This window comes from Oculina patagonica, chromosome 2 (genome assembly GCF_052425735.1).
Source record: "Oculina patagonica isolate OP01 chromosome 2, crgOcupat, whole genome shotgun sequence".
Classification (NCBI taxonomy): Eukaryota; Metazoa; Cnidaria; class Anthozoa; order Scleractinia; family Oculinidae; genus Oculina; species Oculina patagonica.
Genome location: NC_135759.1, coordinates 35,039,697 through 35,063,583, shown reverse-complemented (window position 1 = coordinate 35,063,583; position 23,887 = coordinate 35,039,697). Strand labels below are relative to the sequence as shown.

General features: G+C 38.6%; 3 protein-coding genes across 6 annotated transcripts in view; 2 read left to right on the top strand and 1 right to left on the bottom strand.

Moving 5' to 3' along the window:
* The window catches only part of LOC144644401 (putative cytosolic Fe-S cluster assembly factor v1g210509), a 30,138-nt gene extending 6,622 nt beyond the window's left edge, over positions 1 to 23,516 (top strand). The window contains exons 8-22 of the mRNA XM_078503883.1: positions 354 to 408; positions 3,198 to 3,280; positions 4,259 to 4,313; positions 4,863 to 4,934; positions 5,080 to 5,201; positions 18,948 to 19,020; positions 19,117 to 19,168; positions 19,662 to 19,703; positions 19,901 to 19,975; positions 20,650 to 20,706; positions 20,825 to 20,894; positions 21,183 to 21,276; positions 21,472 to 21,516; positions 21,902 to 21,932; positions 22,537 to 23,516. Coding sequence (XP_078360009.1) covers positions 354 to 408; positions 3,198 to 3,280; positions 4,259 to 4,313; positions 4,863 to 4,934; positions 5,080 to 5,201; positions 18,948 to 19,020; positions 19,117 to 19,168; positions 19,662 to 19,703; positions 19,901 to 19,975; positions 20,650 to 20,706; positions 20,825 to 20,894; positions 21,183 to 21,276; positions 21,472 to 21,516; positions 21,902 to 21,932; positions 22,537 to 22,608 — 998 coding nt within the window. The 3' untranslated portion in view covers positions 22,609 to 23,516. The remainder of the gene's footprint in view (positions 1 to 353; positions 409 to 3,197; positions 3,281 to 4,258; positions 4,314 to 4,862; positions 4,935 to 5,079; positions 5,202 to 18,947; positions 19,021 to 19,116; positions 19,169 to 19,661; positions 19,704 to 19,900; positions 19,976 to 20,649; positions 20,707 to 20,824; positions 20,895 to 21,182; positions 21,277 to 21,471; positions 21,517 to 21,901; positions 21,933 to 22,536) is intronic.
* Positions 1,104 to 2,885, top strand: LOC144644400 (uncharacterized). The gene has a single exon (XM_078503882.1). It carries the CDS (start codon positions 1,242 to 1,244, stop codon positions 2,832 to 2,834), a length of 1,593 nt encoding a protein of 530 aa, XP_078360008.1. The 5' UTR covers positions 1,104 to 1,241; the 3' UTR covers positions 2,835 to 2,885.
* LOC144644399 (uncharacterized) lies at positions 5,787 to 18,652 on the bottom strand. Of its 4 annotated transcripts, XM_078503878.1 has the most exons (21): positions 18,244 to 18,652; positions 17,226 to 17,629; positions 16,687 to 16,980; positions 16,012 to 16,278; positions 15,388 to 15,681; positions 14,718 to 14,984; positions 14,343 to 14,576; positions 13,972 to 14,205; positions 13,422 to 13,655; positions 12,888 to 13,181; positions 12,174 to 12,467; positions 11,638 to 11,931; positions 10,878 to 11,144; positions 10,261 to 10,494; positions 9,892 to 10,125; positions 9,410 to 9,643; positions 8,332 to 8,565; positions 7,857 to 8,090; positions 7,198 to 7,357; positions 6,574 to 6,709; positions 5,787 to 6,025 (listed from the first exon to the last, which is right to left on the bottom strand). In XM_078503878.1, exons 1-21 carry the CDS (start codon positions 18,323 to 18,325, stop codon positions 5,899 to 5,901), a joined length of 5,052 nt encoding a protein of 1,683 aa, XP_078360004.1. In that variant the 5' UTR covers positions 18,326 to 18,652; the 3' UTR covers positions 5,787 to 5,898. The 4 variants fall into 4 exon arrangements, with proteins under 4 accessions (XP_078360004.1, XP_078360005.1, XP_078360006.1 ...); XM_078503879.1 differs by lacking the exon at positions 13,972 to 14,205; XM_078503880.1 differs by lacking the exons at positions 13,422 to 13,655; positions 13,972 to 14,205 and having other exon boundaries at positions 18,244 to 18,651.
* Positions 23,517 to 23,887: the final 371 nt, after the last annotated feature.

Sequence of the window (23,887 nt, the reverse complement as noted above, 5' to 3'; positions counted from 1 at the left end):
TGCCGAAAGAGAAAGAGTGGCTTTGGGTTTCGGCTCCTGGAATGAGGCAGCGGTGGCTGCCCGCTACCGTGCAGCATTGCGGAGGAGGATGTCCGGCCCTTTGCCCACTTAGGGCTTTGGACATAAGTCAAGTCTTTGTACTGGTATGTGGCTAGGACCACGCGTAAGTGTCTGCTAATGGGAGGTGTCTGCATATGAGAAGTTAAAAATCAAGTGCTTGTGTGTGTGATTGGGACCATGACAACATGTCCGCTTACTGTAAGTTGTTAAAAATGCATAGATTCATTAAAACTAAAAAAAGGAAGAATTTACTTCAGCTTAATTCCACTAATTATTTTGAAATGAAATTTCAGGTGTTCACCATGTTTTTGACACTACCTTTTCCAGAGATTTTAGTCTTGCAGAAAGGTACAGTAATTATTACACCTGATTATTATGCAGTTCATCACTTTATCATAGTCTAGTTTTGAAAATCACTTGGCAGGCAAGAGCCTTGACCTACAAGTTAAACATCTTCTCCAAAAGAAAGGAATTTAATTCTAAATTTGGTTCTTATGTCGAAACTTTCAACATTATGACTAGTTTAGCTAATGTTGACATTTAAGAAAACGATTCGGAAACATGACTTCAATAGCTTTTTAAACAATGAACGCTGCAATTGCCGCCTCTGTGACTACTAATACTAGCCATGTATATAGTCTTTTTTATCACATAAATAGAATTACTTTTTTACCCGTTTTTATTATGTTAATAGCTTCTTTTTTTAACTTATTTTAACTTTAAATTATTAATTATTGTAATAGTTGTATAATGATAGGTTTAAGTTTTTTTAAAGTTTTTTCTTAGTCAGGTGTCCACAATTAGTAGAGGGGACTTTTCCCCTCAGCTAAACATTTTTTAGACACGGTAATAAAGTTATTATTATTATTATTATTATTATTATTAATAATTAATAAGAGTTAAAATAATTATAATTAATTAATAAGAGTGGAAGCGAAGCCGCAGTCCACGCCATACACTCTATATTCGAAGCTGATGAGACGGATGCTGTACTCCTGATTGACGCCTCAAATGCATTCAATGCACTAAACAGAGCTGCTGCCCTCCACAATATTAGAGTACTCTGCCCACCTATTGCAACGTACGCTATCAATACGTATCGAGAACCAGCAAGATTATTCATAATCGGAGGGAAGGAGATCAAGTCTGCAGAGGGTACAACGCAAGGAGATCCTCTAGCGATGGGAATTTACGCCATCAGTCTACAACCTCTGATTACTCGTTTGGGGATTTCGAACGATTTGAAGCAGTGCTGGTTTGCCGATGACGCGAGTGGTGCAGGTTCATTGGAAGATATCAAGCGATGGTGGGATGTGCTGACTGAGGCAGGACCTGATTTGGGGTACTACCCTAACGCCAAAAAGTGCTGGCTTATTACGAAACCCGACAAGAAGGACCATGCTAAAGCTATCTTCGAGGGGACTGCGATAAACATCTCTACGCAGGGACAAAAACATCTAGGCGCCGCTCTGGGCTCTCGAGCTTATCTCGAAGAGTATGTCGATGGAAAGGTTGAGGAGTGGGTGAGCCAGGTGGTAAAGCTAGCCGAGTATGACACATCAAACCCACAGGCGTGCTATGCGGCATTCACCTTCGGACTACGCCACCGCTGGACATATTTTCTCAGAACACTTCCTGATATAGAAGATCTATTAGAGCCCCTGGAGCGTGCTATTGCAGATGTACTAATACCATCAATCACTGATCACCACTGCACAAAAGAAGAGAGGGACCTAGTGGCACTTCCAGTGCGGCTAGGGGGGCTTGGACTTATTAATCCAAGCCAGGATGCAGCGTCCCAATTCAAGGTGTCAACCAAGATCACAGCGCCCCTAGTCGAGAAAATAATCGCACAGGATCATGAAACACCGGCTGATACTGCTGTCAAGACACTACAGCAGTGCGTGCGAAGAGAAACCAACGAAGCGCTTCAGACTAGGCTTGGCAATGTCAGGGAGTCTCTACCTCAGAAGACACAACGAGCCATTGATCTCGCAACCGAGAAAGGTGCTTCTAACTGGCTCACGGTCCTCCCATTAAAGGACATGGGCTACAACCTGAATAAAGGCGAGTTCCGAGATGCTGTAAAGCTCAGGTACGACTGGGAAATTGACGACAAGCCGACAGTGTGCGTGTGCGGTGACGCCTTTACAATCGATCATGCAATGATTTGTAGGAGAGGCGGATTCATAATTCAGCGCCATAATGAACTCCGTGACCTCGAGGCTGACTTGCTTAAGATGGTCTGTAATGATGTCGAAATAGAGCCCGTCCTTCAAGAGCTGACTGGAGAGAGGCTACCAAGCGGCGCTAACACAACGCCAGATGCTCGCCTAGATATACATGCCCGGGGGTTTTGGGAGAAGCAGAGATCCGCGTTCTTTGATGTGAGGGTGTGTCACCCCAACGCGGATTCCTACAAGGACCAAACCCCCAAGCAGATATACCGTAACCATGAGAATGAGAAGAAGAGGGCTTACGCAGACAGGGTTCTTCAAGTAGAACAGGGAACTTTCACTCCATTGGTGTTTACATCCACCGGAGGAATGGGCGAGGAGTGCAAGAGGTATCACAGTAGGCTTGCAGAATTAATCGCCGCAAAGAAAGGGGAGGATTACGCAACAACGGTGTCTTGGATCAGATCAAAAGTCTCATTTGCGATCCTCCGATCCGCCTTAATCTGCTTAAGGGGATCAAGAACTGTAAAGAGAAACAGGAACATTGACATTTATGATATGGACTTTCAAGTAGAGAATTCTCGTACTGCAATTTAGATCGATTATTTTTTTTTTAATATATAGTTCTTCTTTTATTATTGCTCTCGAAGTTGCTTTTACTATTTTTCTACATTTTTTAAAGACACTGTTTTTATTATTATGTAAATAATATGTTTATATATAAAGTTCTTATTCGAATAGTCAAATCATTGTAATTCTTTTAGAAATTGGTTAATAAAGTTTTTATTTAATCTTTATTATTATTATTATTATTATTATTATTATTATTTATTATTATTATTATTATTCATGAATTCATATTACAGTACTAGCTAGATAGTAAATTAATATTTAAAAAGTGTCTCTTTCCTGTATGAACCATGTCACTGCATTGAAATCAGCTTGATTTTTCTTTGGTAGTCAGTTGGAGTTTGTTCGGAGATTTAAGAGTCAACAATCAGGGGAGAAGAACGCCATTCCCATGTTAGCATCTGCTTGTCCAGGTGAGAATTGTCTTAGCAAGCAACACTGGCCTGCAAGTCATTTATTATATGAGGCCCCTGTTGTTAGAAGGATGGATAATGAAAATCACACTGTTGCATTGTTCTTCTTATCCACAAGATAGTGTTTACTGTATGGATAGCCTTGTCCAGCCTTTGAGCAACTGGGGTTGATTAATATTTTGGAAATGTGGCTGTGTTTCAATAGACATGTACAATGTAGTGGAGAGAGAGAAAGCACAGGTTTTGCCTCCACTACACATCCGGACACACATCTCAGTTATAAATTGGGTGCGTTGGCCAGCCGAGCCACCGTCCCGTTTATTCAATCTCAACGGATAATACAAGAAATTACAAACTATGAATAGCGTTAGAAAACTTAATGCACCAGAGCCGGACACGAAAACCCCTAAAAACCAGCAAGTGGAGAAAACGGGGAACTTGTGCCCCCGACCAAGGCAGTGGCGCAACCCTTGGGGTTTCAGGGTGTACTTATCTAAAGTACTGTAAACAATACTTTACGAAATATATGATCTTACAGTGATACAATTATAATAGGAGAACTAAATACTTAAACAAAACGAAGCGCAAGCCTGCATCCACGGATGACAAAGGAAATAAAAATAAAACCAAACATTGACCGAAACGTGGCGAAGGCTGACCGTATAATGTCTCACCTTCCTAACGGTCATCTATTACAAACTCAAATCCCACTATACATTGCACACCGCAAACCCGCGCCCAACCCTCTGGTCCGTGCCGGCAAAACAGTAATTTATGCTAATCTATGACTATTACAAATTACATTTGTTGCCATGAGGTAAAAATTAGGACCTTTGCTGCATTGCCCACAAATTACATTCCAAACAAATGGACGTTTTTAAGATAATTTTGTATTTCTGTTGTATGTGGCTTCACTAGTTCATAGCTTAATGGTACTTTGTTTTGAGTCTGTTACATTTTGTTTGTATTTCCAATCAGGTTGGGTTTGTTATGCTGAAAAGACTCATGGTAGCTACGTTTTACCTTATATCAGGTAAAGATGCCCTGAAATTACTCTTACTGCCTTACTGGTATATGATAAATGAATTTGTTTTTGTTGTCCCTCCCAGAGTGTGTAACAAATAGGTTTTTTAAAACGCCTCAACAGCTCAAGCAGGGTGACATTTGTCAATGTGAATAGTTTATGATAGTATTTCAATCTTTAGTTCTTTCTGGCAATGGTCTCTTGTGTCAAAATAGTGTAGGGACAGTTTGCCTTTCAATCTTGGTTGGTGTGGATTATTTTGTTTTTAACAGAAATTAAAACAAATGCTGCAGACTGTCAGCAGAATCTATAAACCCCTACCCTACCCCAGAAAATGCACCCAATCCTTCGTTTGTGTTGTCAAAACAGTTACATATTTCTAGCAGAGCTAATTACTTATTTGATCCAACCATAGCATTGGTGTTGTTCAGTCAATGGTCAGTGTTTGTCAACATGTTAAATGCATTGGATGTAGTCTGCCAGCAGGGCGGCTTATTGGTCAGCCTGAGTTAGCTAGTGCAGATATCTGATCAATTCTCATTTTGCTCTTCATTTAAGCACAACAAAATCTCCTCAGCAAATCATGGGTTCTTTAGTGAAGAACCACTTTGGTGCATCATTAGGGAAAAGGTACGATCAGCAATGTGTAACGTTTAATGCAAATGTCTTTATTTGATTTATGATTATGTCTACTGCTTCCCACTTTTTCTTTTGTTGAGATTTCCTTCCCCTCATGTGACACATAAAATGCAGTATTCATCTTTTTTCTCAACAGTCCAGATGAGATTTACCATGTGACCATCATGCCATGTTACGATAAGAAGCTTGAAGCTTCAAGAGAAGATTTTTATAATGACATGTACAGTACAAGAGATGTGGATTGTGTTATATCTACAAGTAAGCTTTTCTTCTGTCTATTGCATGATTTTTTTAGGAGTCTGTATCTACTGCAAAATTTAGGATGTTTAGAGACTTCTTCATCTTTGATTGTTGTGGGGTATGACAATTCAGGTGGTATTGTCACTTTAGAGCAGGTTAAAATGCGACATAGGGTAGGAAGGGTCAATGTAGCACAAGGAGGGAGGCGTTGGGATTTTCGGTTTTGTGGTTTCGGCCATTTTTTAGATCGGTTTTTCGGTTTTAGTGTCTTATGCGGTTTGTGGGTTTTCTTTCTATTGGCATTTGGTTTTTGGTTTTCGGCAAAAATACAAGCGGTTTTTCGGATTTGGTAGTCGATGTGGTTTTTGGTTCTTCCCCATTTGGTTTCCTGTTCAAAATGCCAGTTTGAGTCGTATGTTTTCACAGGGGATTTTTGGACTGGCAATCAAATCGGTCCCCTTATGCTGAGATGTTTTCTTTTAACCGAATCAAAAGGCAGTATTTTATAGCGTATAATTAACTATTTAATCGGTGTCTGTCCAAATAATGTGTTAAAACGTGTTGCAGGCCACGATTAAAAGCAACAAAACAACTGTATAACAAACAGAACAAAACTTTTATTTCAAACTCAGCACGTTATGTCCGTTATTACAAAACGCATCATTAGTAACACTCAATGTTTTCATTAGTTATCTGTGGAAATCTTTCTTTATGATCACCATTCGCCTAGCTTCTTTCGTCGTTTCTTTTTGGGCTTTGGTCGCCATGGTTTCGGCTGAGCTGCTCGTTCGCGCGCAAGCTTGAGTTCTCGTAGCCGCTCACGTTCAATTGCATACTGTAATCTGAAAAACAGAAAAAAAAGACAATTGAACGTGTTAAGAGGTAGCCTAAGTTGTGCAAAGAAATGCATATTATTTCTATCGTATTAGCATTGAAATAAGCGTTATCTCGAAAGCATACTTCTCCACGTATGTTTCTACTGTTAGCGTCTGTACATTTGTACGAGTATTTACTAATTTATTCCCTTACTACATGAACTTAAGGTTTTTCTCACTTGGTTTCAGAGTTTTAAGATTCAGACGTAGAAAAAGCCAATCGGCATTAAAATCCAGATTCTGGACTAGATTGATTTAAACACGCCTCACGTTAACGCCGCCGGCTTAACCAGTGATAATGACCACTTCTAGTGGCTCTTCAATAGCCTCTGATTGTACGCCAAGGAAAGGGTACGAGAAAAAGCCTCAACACCCAGGGTAACTTTTCCACCCATTAACAAGAGAATCTCAGGGTAGAAGCCGCTAAACCACCAAATATCTCGTTTACAACGATTTTCTTTTAAGTTCTTCTTACTAGCTTTTCGTTAATGACATCACAGCTGGTTCACTCTTACCTCTTGAGTCGTATTATCTTTCCAGTGAAGTGAATAGTGAAGTATAATGCAATGGCACAAAAATTAATCATCCATGAAATGATCATCACATCAAACGTATCTTGCCATGTCCAGTTTGTCCAGTAATCTGAGTAATCTAAGAAAAAAGCAAGACAGCCAATTACAGATGTTTGTACCAAAGAGACCTAAAAGACCTATTTTACGCAGGGCCCCTTTTGATACCAACCAAGTGCTGATTGGGCCACCCTGCCTAAATAAAGTTGTTCATTCCCAGGCTTCTATGATGATGTTGTACAGATTAAAAAAAAATATGTTTTTAAAGTGGTCATGCACTTAGCTTCATATCTCAACGAGATAGCTAGTTTACAGGCATGCCACTGAAACAGAGGAAACAAATAATTTATAAATGAAAATAACAAGGTTAAAAATCCCAACTGGCAGGAGGCAGACCAGTTGGCTATATACAAAGCGTGGTCGAGGATTTGAGCTCGGGACAACCGAGAAACAAATCCAGCTAGTGGCAAGGGCAGGCCTCGAACCGGTGACCTCCGGATTACAACACCAGCGCCCTAAACCAATCGGCCACGCTCTACTTTTGAACACACGGAAGCTTGTTATACTCACCGTGTATCAGATTGCAGGCGTTGTCACAAATTTGACTGGATAGAAGCCGTTGTATTCCTGCCATACACTTGTACCATAACTTTGGTGCAGCAGACTCAGTAGAAATCCAGGAACTGTCAGATGGATTTTTGGTAACCCTGTGTGCCCGTCGTTCTAATTTCTAAAGGTTAAAGATAAAGAGAATGTTGAACCGGTATCTGGGAGGCCATGGATTCAATTCCCGTCGGGGACTCAGATTTTCTTTGTCCCATGCTCGTGTCATGTTGAATACTTCATCTTCATTATTTATTACCTAGCTTAAAATTTACCATCTTTATTATTTACTACAAAGAGAATGTTATAGAAATTGTAATAATTATAATATAAGAACACATTCCGTAGACAAAACTCTGAATAAGTACTATTTGGAGAGCTTCTCATAGGAACATGTACAGTTCCCTTAATAAGCAAACGTGATGATCAAAACCAAAAAACGTTTTCCAAATTACTAAGTGGTCATAAGACGACTATCCCTGTATCTGTTTAATTTTAGGGTTGTCGAAAAATAAGTGCTTATACTGCTTTTAAACTTAAGCGCTGTATGCATTCTCCTTTAGCCATAGTCATATGACAATAGCTCGTATGAAGTAACGAAATAACAAGAAAAAACCCCAACTTACAGCATCTCCTGGATGAGTAGAATGCACTGCACACATTGTAACTGATCTCCAATTGAAGATGTTTGTATTGATGTTATGAGGTAACTGAGTCCATCCAAACAGAGAGATTATCACTTCATACAAAGTATTCCATGTTTTATTCATCCAGCTAGGTCTGTTGTTTGCACCTTGTGTCTGATTTGTACCAAGATTCTCCATATAATCTTCATCATGTTCCTTTACTGGTTTTTCAGTCTGCCAAAAAAGAAAAGGTTTTAAAAATGTGTCATCTACCAATGTGTGCGCTCTCTCTGAACCACTCAGAGCTGAGTAATTTAATAGTCACATGCTAATTACCTTTATAACATAGCTAGCAGAGCCGCGCAGTCAAATACAGTATACGTAAGCGCGCACCATACCTCGATAGTGCACGTTAGAGCATGAACCAATTATTGAATTATGAAATAAGGAATCAGCAAACAAACAAATAACTTACAGCGTGTCCTGGATGAGTAGAATGCACTGCACTCATTGTAACTGATCTCCAATTGAAGATGTTTGTATTGATGTTATGTGGAAACTGAGTCCATCCAAACAGAGAGATTATCACTTCATACAAAGTGTGCCATGTGTTATCTGTCCAGCTTGGTCTGTTGTTTGCATCTTGTGCCTGATTTGTACCAAGATTCTCCATATAATCTTCATCGTGTTCCTTTACTGGTTTTTCAGTCTGCAAAAAAAGGTTTTGAAAAACGTGCCATTTACCTATGTGTGTGCTCTCTCCGAACCACTCAGAGCTGAGTAGTTTGAAAGTCAACATCATCATCGTCATTATCATTATCATTTATTTGCCACTTCAGAATAATTGTTATTGCATATCTAATAGTAAGTTAAGGCGAGGAGACCTCCAAGAAACCATCGGGCTTAAAGGGGAGACCACCCCTTTTATCAATATGTTATAAATTAAGTTGCGAATGTGCGTCTTGACTGATTCAGTCACATTTCATTGAAAATTCTATCGTCTTTTTTTTAAGTACAGAAGCTTGTCGAAGTAGTGATGGATAACATAACATAACATAAAACTTTATTTATCCTCGAATATAATATAGCTAAGACAAGCTAGTTTCTTCGAGAAACAAGTGAAATATATATTAAAAAATAAAAATAAAATAAGTAAAATAGAAATAACAATATTATTATATCCGTTAACTACTTACACATTAAATCTATATAAAAATACAAATTTACAAAGTTTGTTCTATTCACCCCCTCCCCAATGATAAAAAGTCTTAGCTAAAAGTACATTGTCGGATTGCTGTAATGAAGTCATTTAGTGATGTCGCAGTTTTTATAATTTCTGGTAATGAGTTCCAAGTCTTTGCAGCAAAATAGCTGAAAGATTTTAGTCCGTATGTTGTAGAAGATGGCTTCCGTAAATGAAGAATATCACTTCCCCTTAGGCAGTAAGTTACAGATCGCAGGGATATTTGTAGAGAATTCCAATATTTAGGACCTATGTAGTCATATGCTAATTATCTTTCATGGAATAAGAAAACAACAAACAAGTAACTTACAGCGTGTCCTGGATGAGTAGAATGCACTGCGCTCATTGTAACTGATCTCCAATTGAAGATGTTTGTATTGATGTTATGAGGTAACTGAGTCCATCCAAACAGAGAGATTATTACTTCATACAAAGTATTCCATGTTTTATTCATCCAGCTAGGTCTGTTGTTTGCACCTTGTGCCTGATTTGTACCAAGATTCTCCATATAATCTTCATCATGTTCCTTTACTGGTTTTTCAGTCTGCCAAAAAGAAAAGGTTTTAAAAAATGTGTCATCTACCAATGTGTGCGCTCTCTCTGAACCACTCAGAGCTGAGTAATTTGATAGTCACATGCTAATTACCTTTATAACATAGCTAGCAGAGCCGCGCAGTCAAAATCAGTATACGTAAGCGCGCACTATAACCCATAACCCGATAGTGCACGTTAGAGCATGAACCAATTATTGAATTATGAAATAAGGAATCAGCAAACAAACAAATAACTTACAACGTGTCCTGGATGAGTAGAATGCACTGCAGACATTGTAACTGATCTCCAATTGAAGATGTTTGTATTGATGTTATGTGGTAACTGAGTCCATCCAAACAGAGAGATCATCACTTCATACAAAGTGTACCATGTGTTATCCGTCCAGCTTGGTCTCTTGTTTGCATCTTGTGCCTGATTTGTACCAAGATTCTCCATATAATCTTCATCGTGTTCCTTTACTGGTGTTGGCGTCTGCAAAAAAGGTTTTGGAAAATGTGACATTTACTAATGTGCGCGCATTCCGAACCACTCAGAACTGAGTAATTTGATAGTCATGCTAATTACCTATTACGAAATAAGGAAACAGCAAGCAAACAAGTAACTTACAGCGTGTCCTGGACAAATTGAATCTTCTGCGCTCATTGTAACTGATCTCCAATTGAACATGTTTGTATTGATGTTATGTGGTAACTGAGTCCATCCAAACAGAGAGATCATCACTTCATACAAAGTGTCCCATATTTTATCCATCCAGCTTGGTCTCTTGTTTGCATCTTGTGCCTGATTTGTACCAAGATTCTCCATATAATCTTCATCGTGTTCCTTTACTGGTGTTGCCGTCTGTAAAAAAGGTTTTGAAAAATGTGACATTTACTAATGTGCGCGCTCTCTCTGAACCACTCAGAGCCGAGTAATTTAATAGTCATGCTAATTACCTACCGTAAAATTCCGGTTATAAGCCCCCCTCTACCGGATGACAGTACTGAACAGGGCTTAATGTTGCTTTTTTGTGCGTTTTTAACTTAAAAACGTATTTCGATCAACACTCCCGAGGCTCGTTTCGAAACGTTTTTTTCCTTCCGCTTATAAGCCCTCCCGAATATAAGCCCCTCCGCTTATAAGCCCACCCAAAAACCCTTACGAAGTTGTATAAGCCCAGGGCTTATAACCGGAATTCTACGGTATTATGGAATAAGGAAACAGCAAACAAACAAATAACTTACATTGTCTCCTGGATTAGTACATTGCACTGCGCTCATTGTAACTGATCTCCAATTGAAGATGTTTGTATTGATGTTATGTGGTAACTGAGTCCATCCAAACAGAGAGATTATCACTTCATACAAAGTATTCCATGTTCTAACCATCCAGCTAGGTCTGTTGTTTGTTAGAAGTTCTGAAGAACTTTTTTTAGCCGAACCACCTTGTGTCCGATTTGTCCCGAGATTCTCAACATAATCATTATCATGTTCCTTTACTGGTTTTTCAGTCTGCAAGAAAGGTTTTAAAAAATTTGACATTTACCAATGTGTGTGTGTAAACTTTATTTCAACACGGTAAAAATCATCAGGGCTTAAAATACATAATCCAATATTTAAAATTACTTGTGCCCGTGTGCCCTTTCCAAGCCAATCAGAGCTGAGTAATTGGATGTAATATATCAAAAACGAGAGAGTGTTACATCACATTTCCAAACACCGAGAAGAGAGTGAAGAGAGTTGGAAATACGACGTGCAGCGTAGTATATTTTGACAACCTTCACGGTGTTTAAAAATGTGATAAAACAATCTCAAGTGTTTGATATATTGTCTCAATCGAAACTAAAACTACATAGATATCGGAGAAATAAAATTGTAGAATTCTAATTAAGATCAGATTACCAAACCACCAGCATGGTTCTGATTTTCTATTAATGAGTTTGAGAAAGTCATAATCTAATTAGCTTTAATGGAATAAGGAATCAGCAAGTAAACAGTAACTTACAGCGTGTCCTGGATGAGTAGAATGCACTGCACTCATTGTAACTGATCTCCAATTGAAGATGTTTGTATTGATGTTATGTGGTAACTGAGTCCATCCAAACAGAGAGATTATCACTTCATACAAAGTATTCCATGTTTTATCCATCCAGCTAGGTCTGTTGATTGTTGGAAGTTCCTTTCTCCGAATGCTTTGTTTTTCTGTTCGAGAACTTTTGTCAGCTGAACCACCCTGTGCCTGATTTGTATCGAGATTCTCCATATAATCTTCATCGTGTTCCTTTACTGGTTTTTCAGCCTGCCAAAAAAGAAAAGGTTTTAAAAAATGTGTCATCTACCAATGTGTGCGCTCTCTCTGAACCACTCAGAGCTGAGTAATTTGATAGTCACATGCTAATTACCTTTATAACATAGCTAGCAGAGCCGCGCAGTCGAAATCAGTATACGTAAGCGCGCACCATAACCCGACAGTGCACGTTAGAGCATGAACCAATTTTTGAATTTTGGAATAAGGAAACAGCATGCAAACAAATAACTTACAGCGTGTCCTGGATGAGTAGAATGCACTGCACTCATTGTAACTGATCTCCAATTGAAGATGTTTGTATTGATGTTATGAGGTAACTGAGTCCATCCAAACAGAGAGATTATCACTTCATACAAAGTATTCCATGTGTTATTCATCCAGCTAGGTCTGTTGATTGTTGGAAGTTCCTTTCTCCGAATGCTTTGTTTTTCTGTTCGAGAACTTTTGTCAGCCGAACCACCCTGTGCCTGATTTGTACCGATATTCTCCATATAATCTTTACCATGTTCCTTTACTGGTTTTTCAGTCTGCAAAAGAAAGGTTTTAAAAAAATTGTGACATTACCAATGTGTGCGCTCTCTGCCGGCGGCGCAAAAAGAAGAATTTTATTTTCGAGTGGTAAAAACAGATGTATTTTACGAATAAGCACAGCGAATAAGCAAAATAATGTTTTTAACACGAGAAAATAAAATTCATATCTTCAAGCCACCGTGTGATTTTCTTTTTATTATATAGACAAAAATCACGAAATTAAAGGAAACAACCGTGCAAAGACAGGAAATGTCGTCATCCATATCCTCACTAGTGAGGATGTCAAAAATACGCCACTTCGGTCCCGGGAGAAGTTTCATATGAATTTTACGAGTGTTCTATTTTCCAGAGATACACTCGCGTCTGTGTAATGATATGGTATAAGGGAACGGCAAGCAAACCTTCAAGCTACTTACAGCGTCTCCTGAATAAGTAGAATGCACTGCAGACATTGTAACTGATCTCCAATTGAAGATGTTTGTATTGATGTTATGTGGTAACTGAGTCCATCCAAACAGAGAGATTATCACTTCATACAAAGTTATCCATGTTTTATTCATCCAGCTAGGTCTGTTGTTTGTTGGAAGTTCCTTTCTTGGAGTACTTTGTTTTTCTGATCGAGAAGTTTTGTCAGCCGAACTACCTTGTGTCTGATTTGTACCGAGATTCTCCATATAATCTTTACCATGTTCCTTTACTGGTTTTTCAGTCTGCCAAAAAAGAAAAGGTTTTAAAAAAATGTGTCATCTACCAATGTGTGCGCTCTCTCTGAACCACTCAGAGCTGAGTAATTTGATAGTCATGCTAATTACCTTTATAACATAGCTAGCAGAGCCGCGCAGTCAAAATCAGTATACGTAAGCGCGCACCATACCCGATAGTGCACGTTAGAGCATGAACCAATTATTGAATTATGAAATAAGGAAACAGCAAACAAACAAGTAACTTACAGCGTGTCCTGGATGAGTAGAATGCACTGCGGACATTGTAACTGATCTCCAATTGAAAATGTTTGTATTGATGTTATGTGGTAACTGAGTCCATCCAAACAGAGAGATCATCACTTCATACAAAGTGTGCCATGTGTTATCCGTCCAGCTTGGTCTCTTGTTTGCATCTTGTGTCTGATTTGTACCAAGATTCTCCATATAATCTTCATCGTGTTCCTTTACTGGTGTTTCGGTCTGCAAAAAAAAAGATTTTGAAAAATGCGACATTTACTTATGTGCGCGCATTCCGAACCACTCAGAACTGAGTAATTTGATAGTCATGCTAATTACCTACAGTGGAACCCCGATATAACGATATGCCAAGGGGGCAGTAAAATTATATCGTTATATCGAGGAATCGTTATATCGGGGTTCCGTTCCATACATTTTACTATTGCCGGGACATAACATATTCATCGTTATATCGGGAATATCGTTATATCGAAGATCGTTATATCGGGGTTCCACTGTATTATGAAATAAGGAAACAGCAAACAAACAAGTAACTTACAGCATCTCCTGGATGAGTAGAATGCACTGCGGACATTGTAACTGATCTCCAATTGAAGATGTTTGTATTGATGTTATCTGGTAACTGAGTCCATCCAAACAGAGAGATCATCACTTCATACAAAGTGTACCATGTGTTATCCGTCCAGCTTGGTCTCTTGTTTGCATCTTGTGCCTGATTTGTACCAAGATTCTCCATATAATCTTCATCGTGTTCCTTTACTGGTGTTGGCGTCTGCAAAAAAGGTTTTGAAAAATGTGACATTTACTAATGTGCGCGCTCTCTCCAAACTACTCAGAGCCGAGTAATTTAATAGTCATGCTAATTACCTATTATGAAATAAGGAAACAGCAAACAAACAAGTAACTTACAGCGTGTCCTGGATGAGTAGAATGCACTGCAGACATTGTAACTGATCTCCAATTGAAGATGTTTGTATTGATGTTATGTGGTAACTGAGTCCATCCAAACAGAGAGATTATCACTTCATACAAAGTGTTCCATGTGTTATCCGTCCAGCTTGGTCTCTTGTTTGCATCTTGTGTCTGATTTGTACCAAGATTCTCCATATAATCTTCATCGTGTTCCTTTACTGGTGTTGCCGTCTGCAAAAAAGGTTTTGAAATATGTGACATTTACTAATGTGCGCGCTCTCTCCGAACCACTCAGAGCCGAGTAATTTAATAGTCATGCTATTAAATTACCTATTATGGAATAAGGAAACAGCAAGCAAACAAATAACTTACATTGTCTCCTGGATGAGTAGAATGCACTGCAGACATTGTAATTGATCTCCAATTAAGAATGTTTGTATTGATGTTATGTGGTAACTGAGTCCATCCAAACAGAGAGATCATCACTTCATACAAAGTATTCCATGTTCTAACCATCCAGCTAGCTGTGTTGTTTGTTAGAAGTTCTGAAGAACTTTTTTTAGCCGAACCACCTTGTGCCTGATTTGTCCCGAGATTCTCAACATAATCTTTACCATGTTCCTTTACTGGTTTTTCAGTCTGCAAGAAAGATTTTAAAAAAATTTGACATTTACCAATGTGTGTGCCCTTTCCAAGCCAATCAGAGATGAGTAATTGGATGTAATATATCAAAAACGAGAGAGTGTTACATCACATTTCCAAACACCGAGAAGAGAGTTGGAAATACGACGTGCAGCGTAGTTTATTTTGACAACCTTCAAGGTGTTAAAAAATGTGATAAAACAATCTCAAGTGTTTGATATACTGTCTCAATCGAAACTAAAACTACATAAATAACGGAGAAATAAAATTGTAGAATTCTAATTAAGATCAGATTACCAAACCACCATCATGGTTCTGATTTCCTATTCATGAGTTTGAGAAAGTCATAATCTAATTACCTATTATGGAATAAGGAATAAGCAAGCAAACAGTAACTTACAGCGTGTCCTGGATGAGTAGAATGCACTGCGGACATTGTAACTGATCTCCAATTGAAGATGTTTGTATTGATGTTATGTGGTAACTGAGTCCATCCAAACAAAGAGATTATCACTTCATACAAAGTATTCCATGTTTTATCCATCCAGCTAGGACTGTTGATTGTTGGAAGTTCCTTTCTTGGAATGCTTTGCTTTTCTGATCGATAGCTTTGATCAACCGAACCACTGTGTGCCTGATTTGTGCCAATATTCTCCATAGAATCTTTATCATGTTCCATTACTGGTTTTTCAGTCTACAAAAGAAAGGTTTAAAAAACGTGACATTTTCTATAAATGTGTGCACTCTCTCTGAGCCTCTCAGAGCTAAGTAATTTGATCATCATCATCTTTTATTTGCCGCTTCAAAAAAATTGTTACTACATATCTAATAGTAAGTTAGGGCGAGGAGACCTCCAAGAAACCACCGGACTTATAGGGGAGGCCACCTCAGTCATCAGTTTGTTTATAAATTTTGTTACGAATGTGTGGCTTGACCAGTTCAATCTTATTTCATTAAAAATTCATCATCTTTTTCTTAAAAGTTTCTTTTATGGAATAAAACAGCAAGCAAACAAGTAACTTACAGCGTGTCCTGGATGAGTAGAATGCACTGCAGACATTGTAACTGATCTCCAATTGAAGATGTTTGTATTGATGTTATGTGGTAACTGAGTCCATCCAAACAAAGAGATTATCACTTCATACAAAGTATTCCATGTTCTAACCATCCAGCTTGGTCCGTTGTTTGTTAGAAGTTCTGAAGATCTTTTTTTAGCCGAACCACCTTGTGCCTGATTTGTACCGAGATTCTCAACATAATCTTTACCATGTTCCTTTACTGGTTTTTCAGTCTGCAAGAAAGGTTTTAAAAAATTTGACTTTTACCAATATGTGTGCCCTTTCCAAGCCAATCAGAGCTGAATAATTGGATGTAATATATCAAAAACGAGAGAGTGTTACATCACATTTCCAAACACCGAGAAGAGAGTGAAGAGAGTTGGAAATACGACGTGCAGCGTAGTATATTTTGACAACCTTCAAGTTGTTTAAAAATGTGATAAAATAATCTCAATTGTTTGATATATTGTCTCAATCGAAACTAAAACTACATAGATAACGGAGAAATAAAATTGTAGAATTCTAATTAAGATCAGATTACCAAACCACCATGGTTCTGATTTCCTATTAATGAGTTTGAGAAAGTCATAATCTAATTAGCTTTTATGGAATAAGGAATAAGCAAGCAAACTATAACTTACAGTGTGTCCTGGATGAGTAGAATGCACTGCAGACATTGTAACTGATCTCCAATTGAAGATGTTTGTATTGATGTTATGTGGTAACTGAGTCCATCCAAACAGAGAGATTATCACTTCATACAAAGTGTGCCATGTGTTATCTATCCAGCTAGGTCTCTTTTTTGTTGGAAGTTCCTTTCTCCGAATGCTTTGTTTTCCTGATCGAGAACTTTTGCCAGGCGAACCACCTTGTGTCTGATTTGTACCGAGATTCTCCATATAATCTTTACCATGTTCCTTCACTGGTATTTCATTCTGCAAAAACAGGTGTTAAAAAATGTGACATTAGAGATCATAAGCACAGGCGTTTTTGATCCACGGACGATCACCAGAAGGCGATTGTTCACATTTTTGGCAAACTTTTTGTGGCTCACACTTGAAAGGGTCTGTGCCTAAGCTCTCTATTTATCGATGTGTGCGCTCTCTCCGAACCACTCAGATAGTCAGATGCTAATTACCTTTCATGGAATAAGGAAACATCAAGCAAACAAATAACTTACAATGTGTCCTGGACACGTTGAATCTTCTGCGCTCATTGTAACTGATCTCCAATTAAAGATGTTTGTATTGATGCCCTTTGGCAATTCAGTCCATCCAAACAGAGATATTACCAATTCATACAGAGTGTTCCATGTTTTATCCATCCAGCCGTAGCAGTTTTTTGGAAGTTCCTTTCTTCGAGTACTTTGTTTTTCTGATCGATTCTCGGGACGACGTAAAGAACTTTTTCCATGCAGCAGTGTTGTGGTAACAGTGTTCATATTTTTCGTATCTAATCTTAAAGTCACCAGCATCTTGACGGAAATGAAGTCGATTTCAATAACGACATTTCTCTGACTTAAGTTTTCATCAATGATGATTCTTTGACGGAATGAGTCCGGTGTGTTATCAACAACGTGAACTCCTGAAAATATGAAAATGACAAGCATAAATTTTGTGGTTAACAACAAAATGATAAAGTAAATTACACGATTTGTTTACAATATTGTTCATTTGAACTTAAACTGTCGTCCAAAGTAATCTTGACAGTACTGACTTTCGGACTTTGCTGAATCTTGAACTCAAACTGATTATCTTTGAAAGTCTATTTTTTTAGTTAAAAGGAATTGAAACAAGCATAGGTAAACAGGAGAAACGGTGATTAGCAATTAAATCCCGCTGAAAACCGTTATACACCGCGAAAAACGAAATGCGATGCGAGCGCGCGCTCTGGAATCATTGCGTTGCTGAAAACACCATAGCAACAAGAATCTAAACAAAAGCGGGATTTCCACTGCAGATCGAGACAAAAAGGGGTGATTTTCAACTGAACATTTTGGCTAACTTAAACCTAACCTAAAACAGTCGAGACTATTTAGCATCATAAGTTAGACATAAATTTGATAACTTTGGCAGATGAAATAATTTTTTAACAAGTTAATAACGACCAATTAGCACGCACGTAAAACTTTGTTAAAAGCACATGCCTCGTCGAAAAAGTAAAAGGATTCTTTTTTTTTAAAGATTGGCAAGACTTACCTTTCTTGTCGGTATTTCCTGAAGCAGATGAAGTTCCCAAGGACGTTAGGATTAAAAACACGCATATCAATAACGATTTCATGTTTCTGTAACAACTTTTTATCTTCCGGCGACGCGACCCGCATGAACTCGTTTCGCGAGGCAGAACGAACTAAAAAAAGTAACGTCATAAAGAGGATTTTGTCATCAGAATTCTTTAGCGCGCGCTGTTAATTTTTTTTTTTTTTTTTTAAACTATTTTATTTAGAGAGGATGCTACATCAGCTCTTGCTGGTTTTCATGCGGGTCCTCTATCCAGGTCGAATTGGAATTTGGAACTGTTGGTTTTTCAGGAGGGAGGAAAACCGGAGAACCCGGAGAAAAACCCTCGGAGTAATGATGACTCCGTGGAAATTGAACACTTTGAAATTCTCGTCGATTTTTTGTCCACTTCCATTTTTTGTTTCTTCCTCCGCCATTTTAAATGCCATTTTATTGAATGAAAAATATATTAACAAATAACATGCGTGACAGTATTATATTTGTTTGCGAGCGGTGAAGATCAGAAATATATCTATAGTGAAATTGTTAAGGTACTTGGCAAACTATTTTATAGCGTGATCCAATTTGATAGATATAACTTTAGTGTGAGTGTCTGCGCGCGTTTTTAGTTTTAACCAACGATTTCATGGGAGGATTTTTCCTTTATTGTTTCTCATGCATAGTTGAACTGGAAAAGATGTTTGACGAAAAAGGTGTAAACTTCAGCGAGCTTGAGAATGCCGAACTGGATCGACTGTAAGTTCATTAATTTTAAAATTCTGTGTTGTTAAAGAAATTAAACTCAGAAAGTATTTCTTTAATAGTTTCTAATTTTTTTTCTGACTGTCCTAGGTTCTCAAGTGTTGATGGAGATGAACTTGTCAGCCATTCTGGTGGTGGCTCGGTAAGAACTATTTTTTATGTACTGCCATCAAAGTCCTAACCAATGTTTTTGCAGTAGCCTGTCAGTTGAGAAGTGGAATCCATTTTCGTAAACAGTTTTACATGGGAGTTAAATTTAATGACTGATAAAGGGAAGCCTCGAGACAAGTGGCCCATACTTGCCGGAGCTTATCCCGGATTCTGTAGCATTAAGCGGCAAAGAATATTTCTATTCCCCCTCTGAATGGGATTATGACGCTGGTACCCATTTATACACCTGGGTGAAGAAAAGCACTAAGAGTAAAGTGTCTTGCCCAAGAACGCGACACAATGACCTCGGCCGGGGCTCGAATTCGGAACGCTCGATCCGGAGTCCGGCGCACTAACCATTAGGCCACCGCGCCTGCCATTTGACTGATAACAAGGATCAAATCGTTTTTCTTTTAATATAAAAAGACCAGCTTTGTGCAAAATCAATAGTGGAGATGTTTACAAATGTATTTTTTCTCTTTCAGGGAGGATACCTGGAGCATATCTTTACATTCGCTGCTAAAAAGGCAAGTGTGATACTATAGTGAAACAAATTGCTCGGTTTTAGTGCCTAGGTTTTCAGTCTAAGACAAAACCTATGGTCTACCGAAGTCAGTTCATTTCTGTACACATGTAAAACTATTTTCTGTACAATGATTCTTTCTCATCATAACTAAGCGAAGAAATGAATTTTCAACGGGTTGACACGTGTTTTTTTCCTTAGTTGTTTGGTCAGAATGTAGACAACATAACTTACAAGACGCTCAGAAACAAAGACTTCAAAGAAGTCACTCTACAGGTAATAAACAATTTTGTTCTATTCTACCATGACACTAATCGATATCTAGTTACTCATAAATTGCACCATTGGGAATGGCTCCTTGCACCTTCATACTTAGTGTGGCATTAACCATTTGCCCAACACGGAGCATTTGACAGCAAGCTTATTGTTAACGGGCTTGAATGTTCATTTAGAATTACGATTTGCAAAGCGAAGAAAAAATGTTGGAAGCTGAGATAAGCTATGGCAGTGTGGGGAGGCTGACAAGTAATTGATATAAAAAGTATTATTGACTAAGTTTGTGTGACGAGGGTACACCATCCATTATTGGTGACTCATGATCGCCCTCCTAGAGCAAGAAGGGAAACATAGTTTGCATAAGTCGAGCCAAGTGTGCGACTGTATGGATGGCGTGCCTGCAAACTCTTAACTGAAGCAAATAAACCGTCCGCGAGTGGAAGCGGCAAAGATCGAGAGTAGAGAACGGAGGGAGCTTGTGGTGAGCGAAAGGATTGAGGGAAAGAAAGAGAACCAATATTTCAAATTTTACATATTTTCTTTTTATCTCCATGCGTCATATTGTATCTTGAATCCGTTAGGGAATGTTCTCGCTCCATGCCATGTCTATCTTCTTGTGTCCATTTTGAATGCCACTAATGGTGATCGTATAACCGTGGTTGTTTTTTCCTTAGGTTGACGGAAAAGAAGTCCTCAAATTTGCTGCAGCTTATGGCTTTCGAAATATCCAGGTTAGTCATCTGGTAGTTCATTTGATTTATTAAATCTTCTAACGTGAAGAACCATCTATAAACTAACGAATGCCATATCCATTGTCGGCTAATTGTTCATTCTTACGTTTGTTTATAGAATCTGGTTCAGAAAATAAAGCGGGGAAAGTCTCCATATCATTTTGTAGAAGTCATGGCATGCCCCTCAGGTGGGAATCTTGGTTACATACTTTCCGGCATTTTTCTTCTTTTACGTTTTTACAAATACGAGCAGCTTACGTACTTTCAAGCACAGGCTCATTTCCTAAACAGTTGGTTTGATCATGGACTTTGCAACTGAAAGTAAAGTAATTTTTCCTAAAATTAGGCAAGTCTGTGCTCCTGCCGATGACAACCTGAACTGTTAAAGGAGGCCAGTAGAATAATACTAAAATAAATATAATAATAATTAATAATGCTGTGCTGACTGTAAGCAAGCGTTCGTTTCTCTTTTCCAGGCTGTCTCAACGGAGGTGGTCAGATAAGACCTGGTGACGGGGAAACTTCCAAAGAGCTAATAAGCAGACTGGATGAACTCTACAATTCACTCAGGTTGTTGCACAACAATTTTTTTTATTCTTTTTCTATCGCATCATTGGCTTGAATTTGCTATTTTTGAAAAATCCCCGTTACAAGTGTTGCAAGTACCCGAAAAACGTTTGGAGAATAAATTTGTTTGTTGGCTTATTTGTGTTTCGATGGTGCGATCTTCGCATCTAACGACCCGTGTTTTACATTTTCGCTTAGATCAAGAAAGCCAAGTGAAAATCCAGCCGTGGAAACGTTGTACAAGTGAGTGGCGTGTTGTAGTGTTACAGTGGTTTACTTCATGAATGTGACAGACATTAGTTCAGAGATATTCTGGAGCAGTGTGAGAAAATTCCTACGAACTTGGAAAATTGAGACAACAACATTTAATGTAAAGTAATAGTTTGATTATTTTGGTCTGCTTACAGTAACTTCCACAGCATAACATGGTAGCCTTTATATCCTTTGCCACAGTTTTCCCAGACTGCAGAAACACATAAGAACCATACATGGTATTATATAAGCCCACCTTTGAGCCGCTAGCAGGCTGTATAGAATAACGATCCAGGCTGTGTTTTCTTGTCTTCTTGCTTGAAGAGAAATTTTATAACATAGTTAATTGTGTTTAAAATTTGTTTGTTCCTTTTAGAGAGTGGCTTGACGGTGATTCTTCTGACAAGGTACGAACACGCAGAAAATTTTAACAGCAGACCGAGCTATTATAGCTAAGCACTCATTAAAGTAGATGCTTGTTTTTGCTTTTAGTGCGTTTGTGTGTTTCGGTATCTCTCAGTCTGAGTCTTGCTAACACCGGCTAGCAATCGCCTACCAAAAGCTCATCATATGAAGAAGCGCGCCAGCGATCGTCAACAATCACCGGAGGTCCAATGCTTAATCACTTGGTATAGAATCACGCGCTGTTATGATAATCAGGGATCGTCATAAATGGAAACAACCGAAACTGATCTCATCTATAAACGGGTCTGGATGATTATCTGAAAGGAAAAGGAAACTCAAAAAAGTCAGAAAAGTTGCACTGAAAATGACGAGCTGAAAGTTAAGGCGATCGCCTGCACAGTACCCGACGTTCGACTGCGATCGAACGGCGGGTTAGCAATCACATAGAACAACATACGACTCTGGTATCTCACTTGGTGATTGTGTTTTCTTTTTAGCTCCGGGATAATCTGTGAGCGACTTTAGACGTTAGACGAGACTGAGTAAGCAGCATTTTAGACTTTTCTGCATTTATCTTTATTTTTGTTGTTTTTTTAATACACACAGGCAAAAGAGATGCTTCACACAAAATACCACGAGGTTGAAAAGCTGAACACTGCTCTAAACATTAAGTGGTGACGTGAGAAAGATACGCAGCGGATTTATTACGTGATCTCTGATCCAGCTGATGTGTCACGAGGAAATAGGCGTGGCCATTCACGCTAAAATGCTCCGGTGTAAACAGTCAGAAGAACCATCTACTGTTTAATGTCGGAATCCCTTCTCCAACAGCTGGCTGAGCCCGGGCGGCTGTCTTCAGCGGACTTACTGTGCAACACTGATGACCAAACTCGTGTCGACAATCCGACGAGTTCGCTTTCGGATTAAGCGTACTTTTCTTTTATTGGACAATAAAAATCGGGAAATCTTCGGGAATACTTCCTATTTTGTAAAAACCCAGTATCGATTATCAGGCTAGTTTGCCAAATTCTACGTGTATCCTGTCGCCCGGTTGTAAGTGACTTGATTGAATTTGAAGTGGGTGTATTTTCATGAACACGTAAGAACGTTTTAGCTGATATAAATGCTCGGGTATAATTGAGGACTTTTTCGAATATGTAGTGCGGTTTCTGGGATAAACAAACTGGGTTTTTTTCTTGTTTAGTTAGTGGACCGCGATCAAGTGAAGAAAATTTGCTTGATGCGAATCTCAATCATGTTGAAACGGCTTTGAAAATTTTAAAGGATTAAATAAAAAGTAAACACATTATGGAGAGTTAGAAGAAAGAAGGCGACAGGACTACGAACAATTGGGAAGTCAAGGGGCAGCTTTAAGACTTTTAGAAAAGGAGAGGTTTGGAAGGGACAAGATTACTAATCCCTTCCGCGAATCCATTAACCCGCAATGCATTACGAAAGGTATGCGATAAGTCGATCCAGTCAGTAAAAATATGTACTACTGCTCGGCTTGGAATTTTAGACAATTCCATCAGATGTCGTAATGAAAGGGTTTCGTTGTATTGCAATAAAGCTCTTTGTACGCATAATGCATCTTGTACTAACTAAAGAAGGTTGGAGTCAATTTTATGACAAGGGGATTGGCGGGACTTCTAAGGGTTCATTTAGACGCTTCAACAGACTTAGACTTTTACAGCCTCTATCTTTCAACTCAAAACGCGCGAAAGAAACAGCGAGCGAAGTGAAAGCACGAGGGGGCAGGGGCAGGGCGAGCGAAGCGATATGTTCCCCGCGTTCAATGATCGAAGAAGACGAGAAAATAAAGGGCTGTAAACAGTCCAGTTCACCCTTGTCGCAAGACCACGACACGAATTTAATATTTCGTTTAATGAAACCTATAACTTGATTACGATAGTTGTGTAAGACACAAAAAATGTCGTAGGATTCTTTAAAAACATGT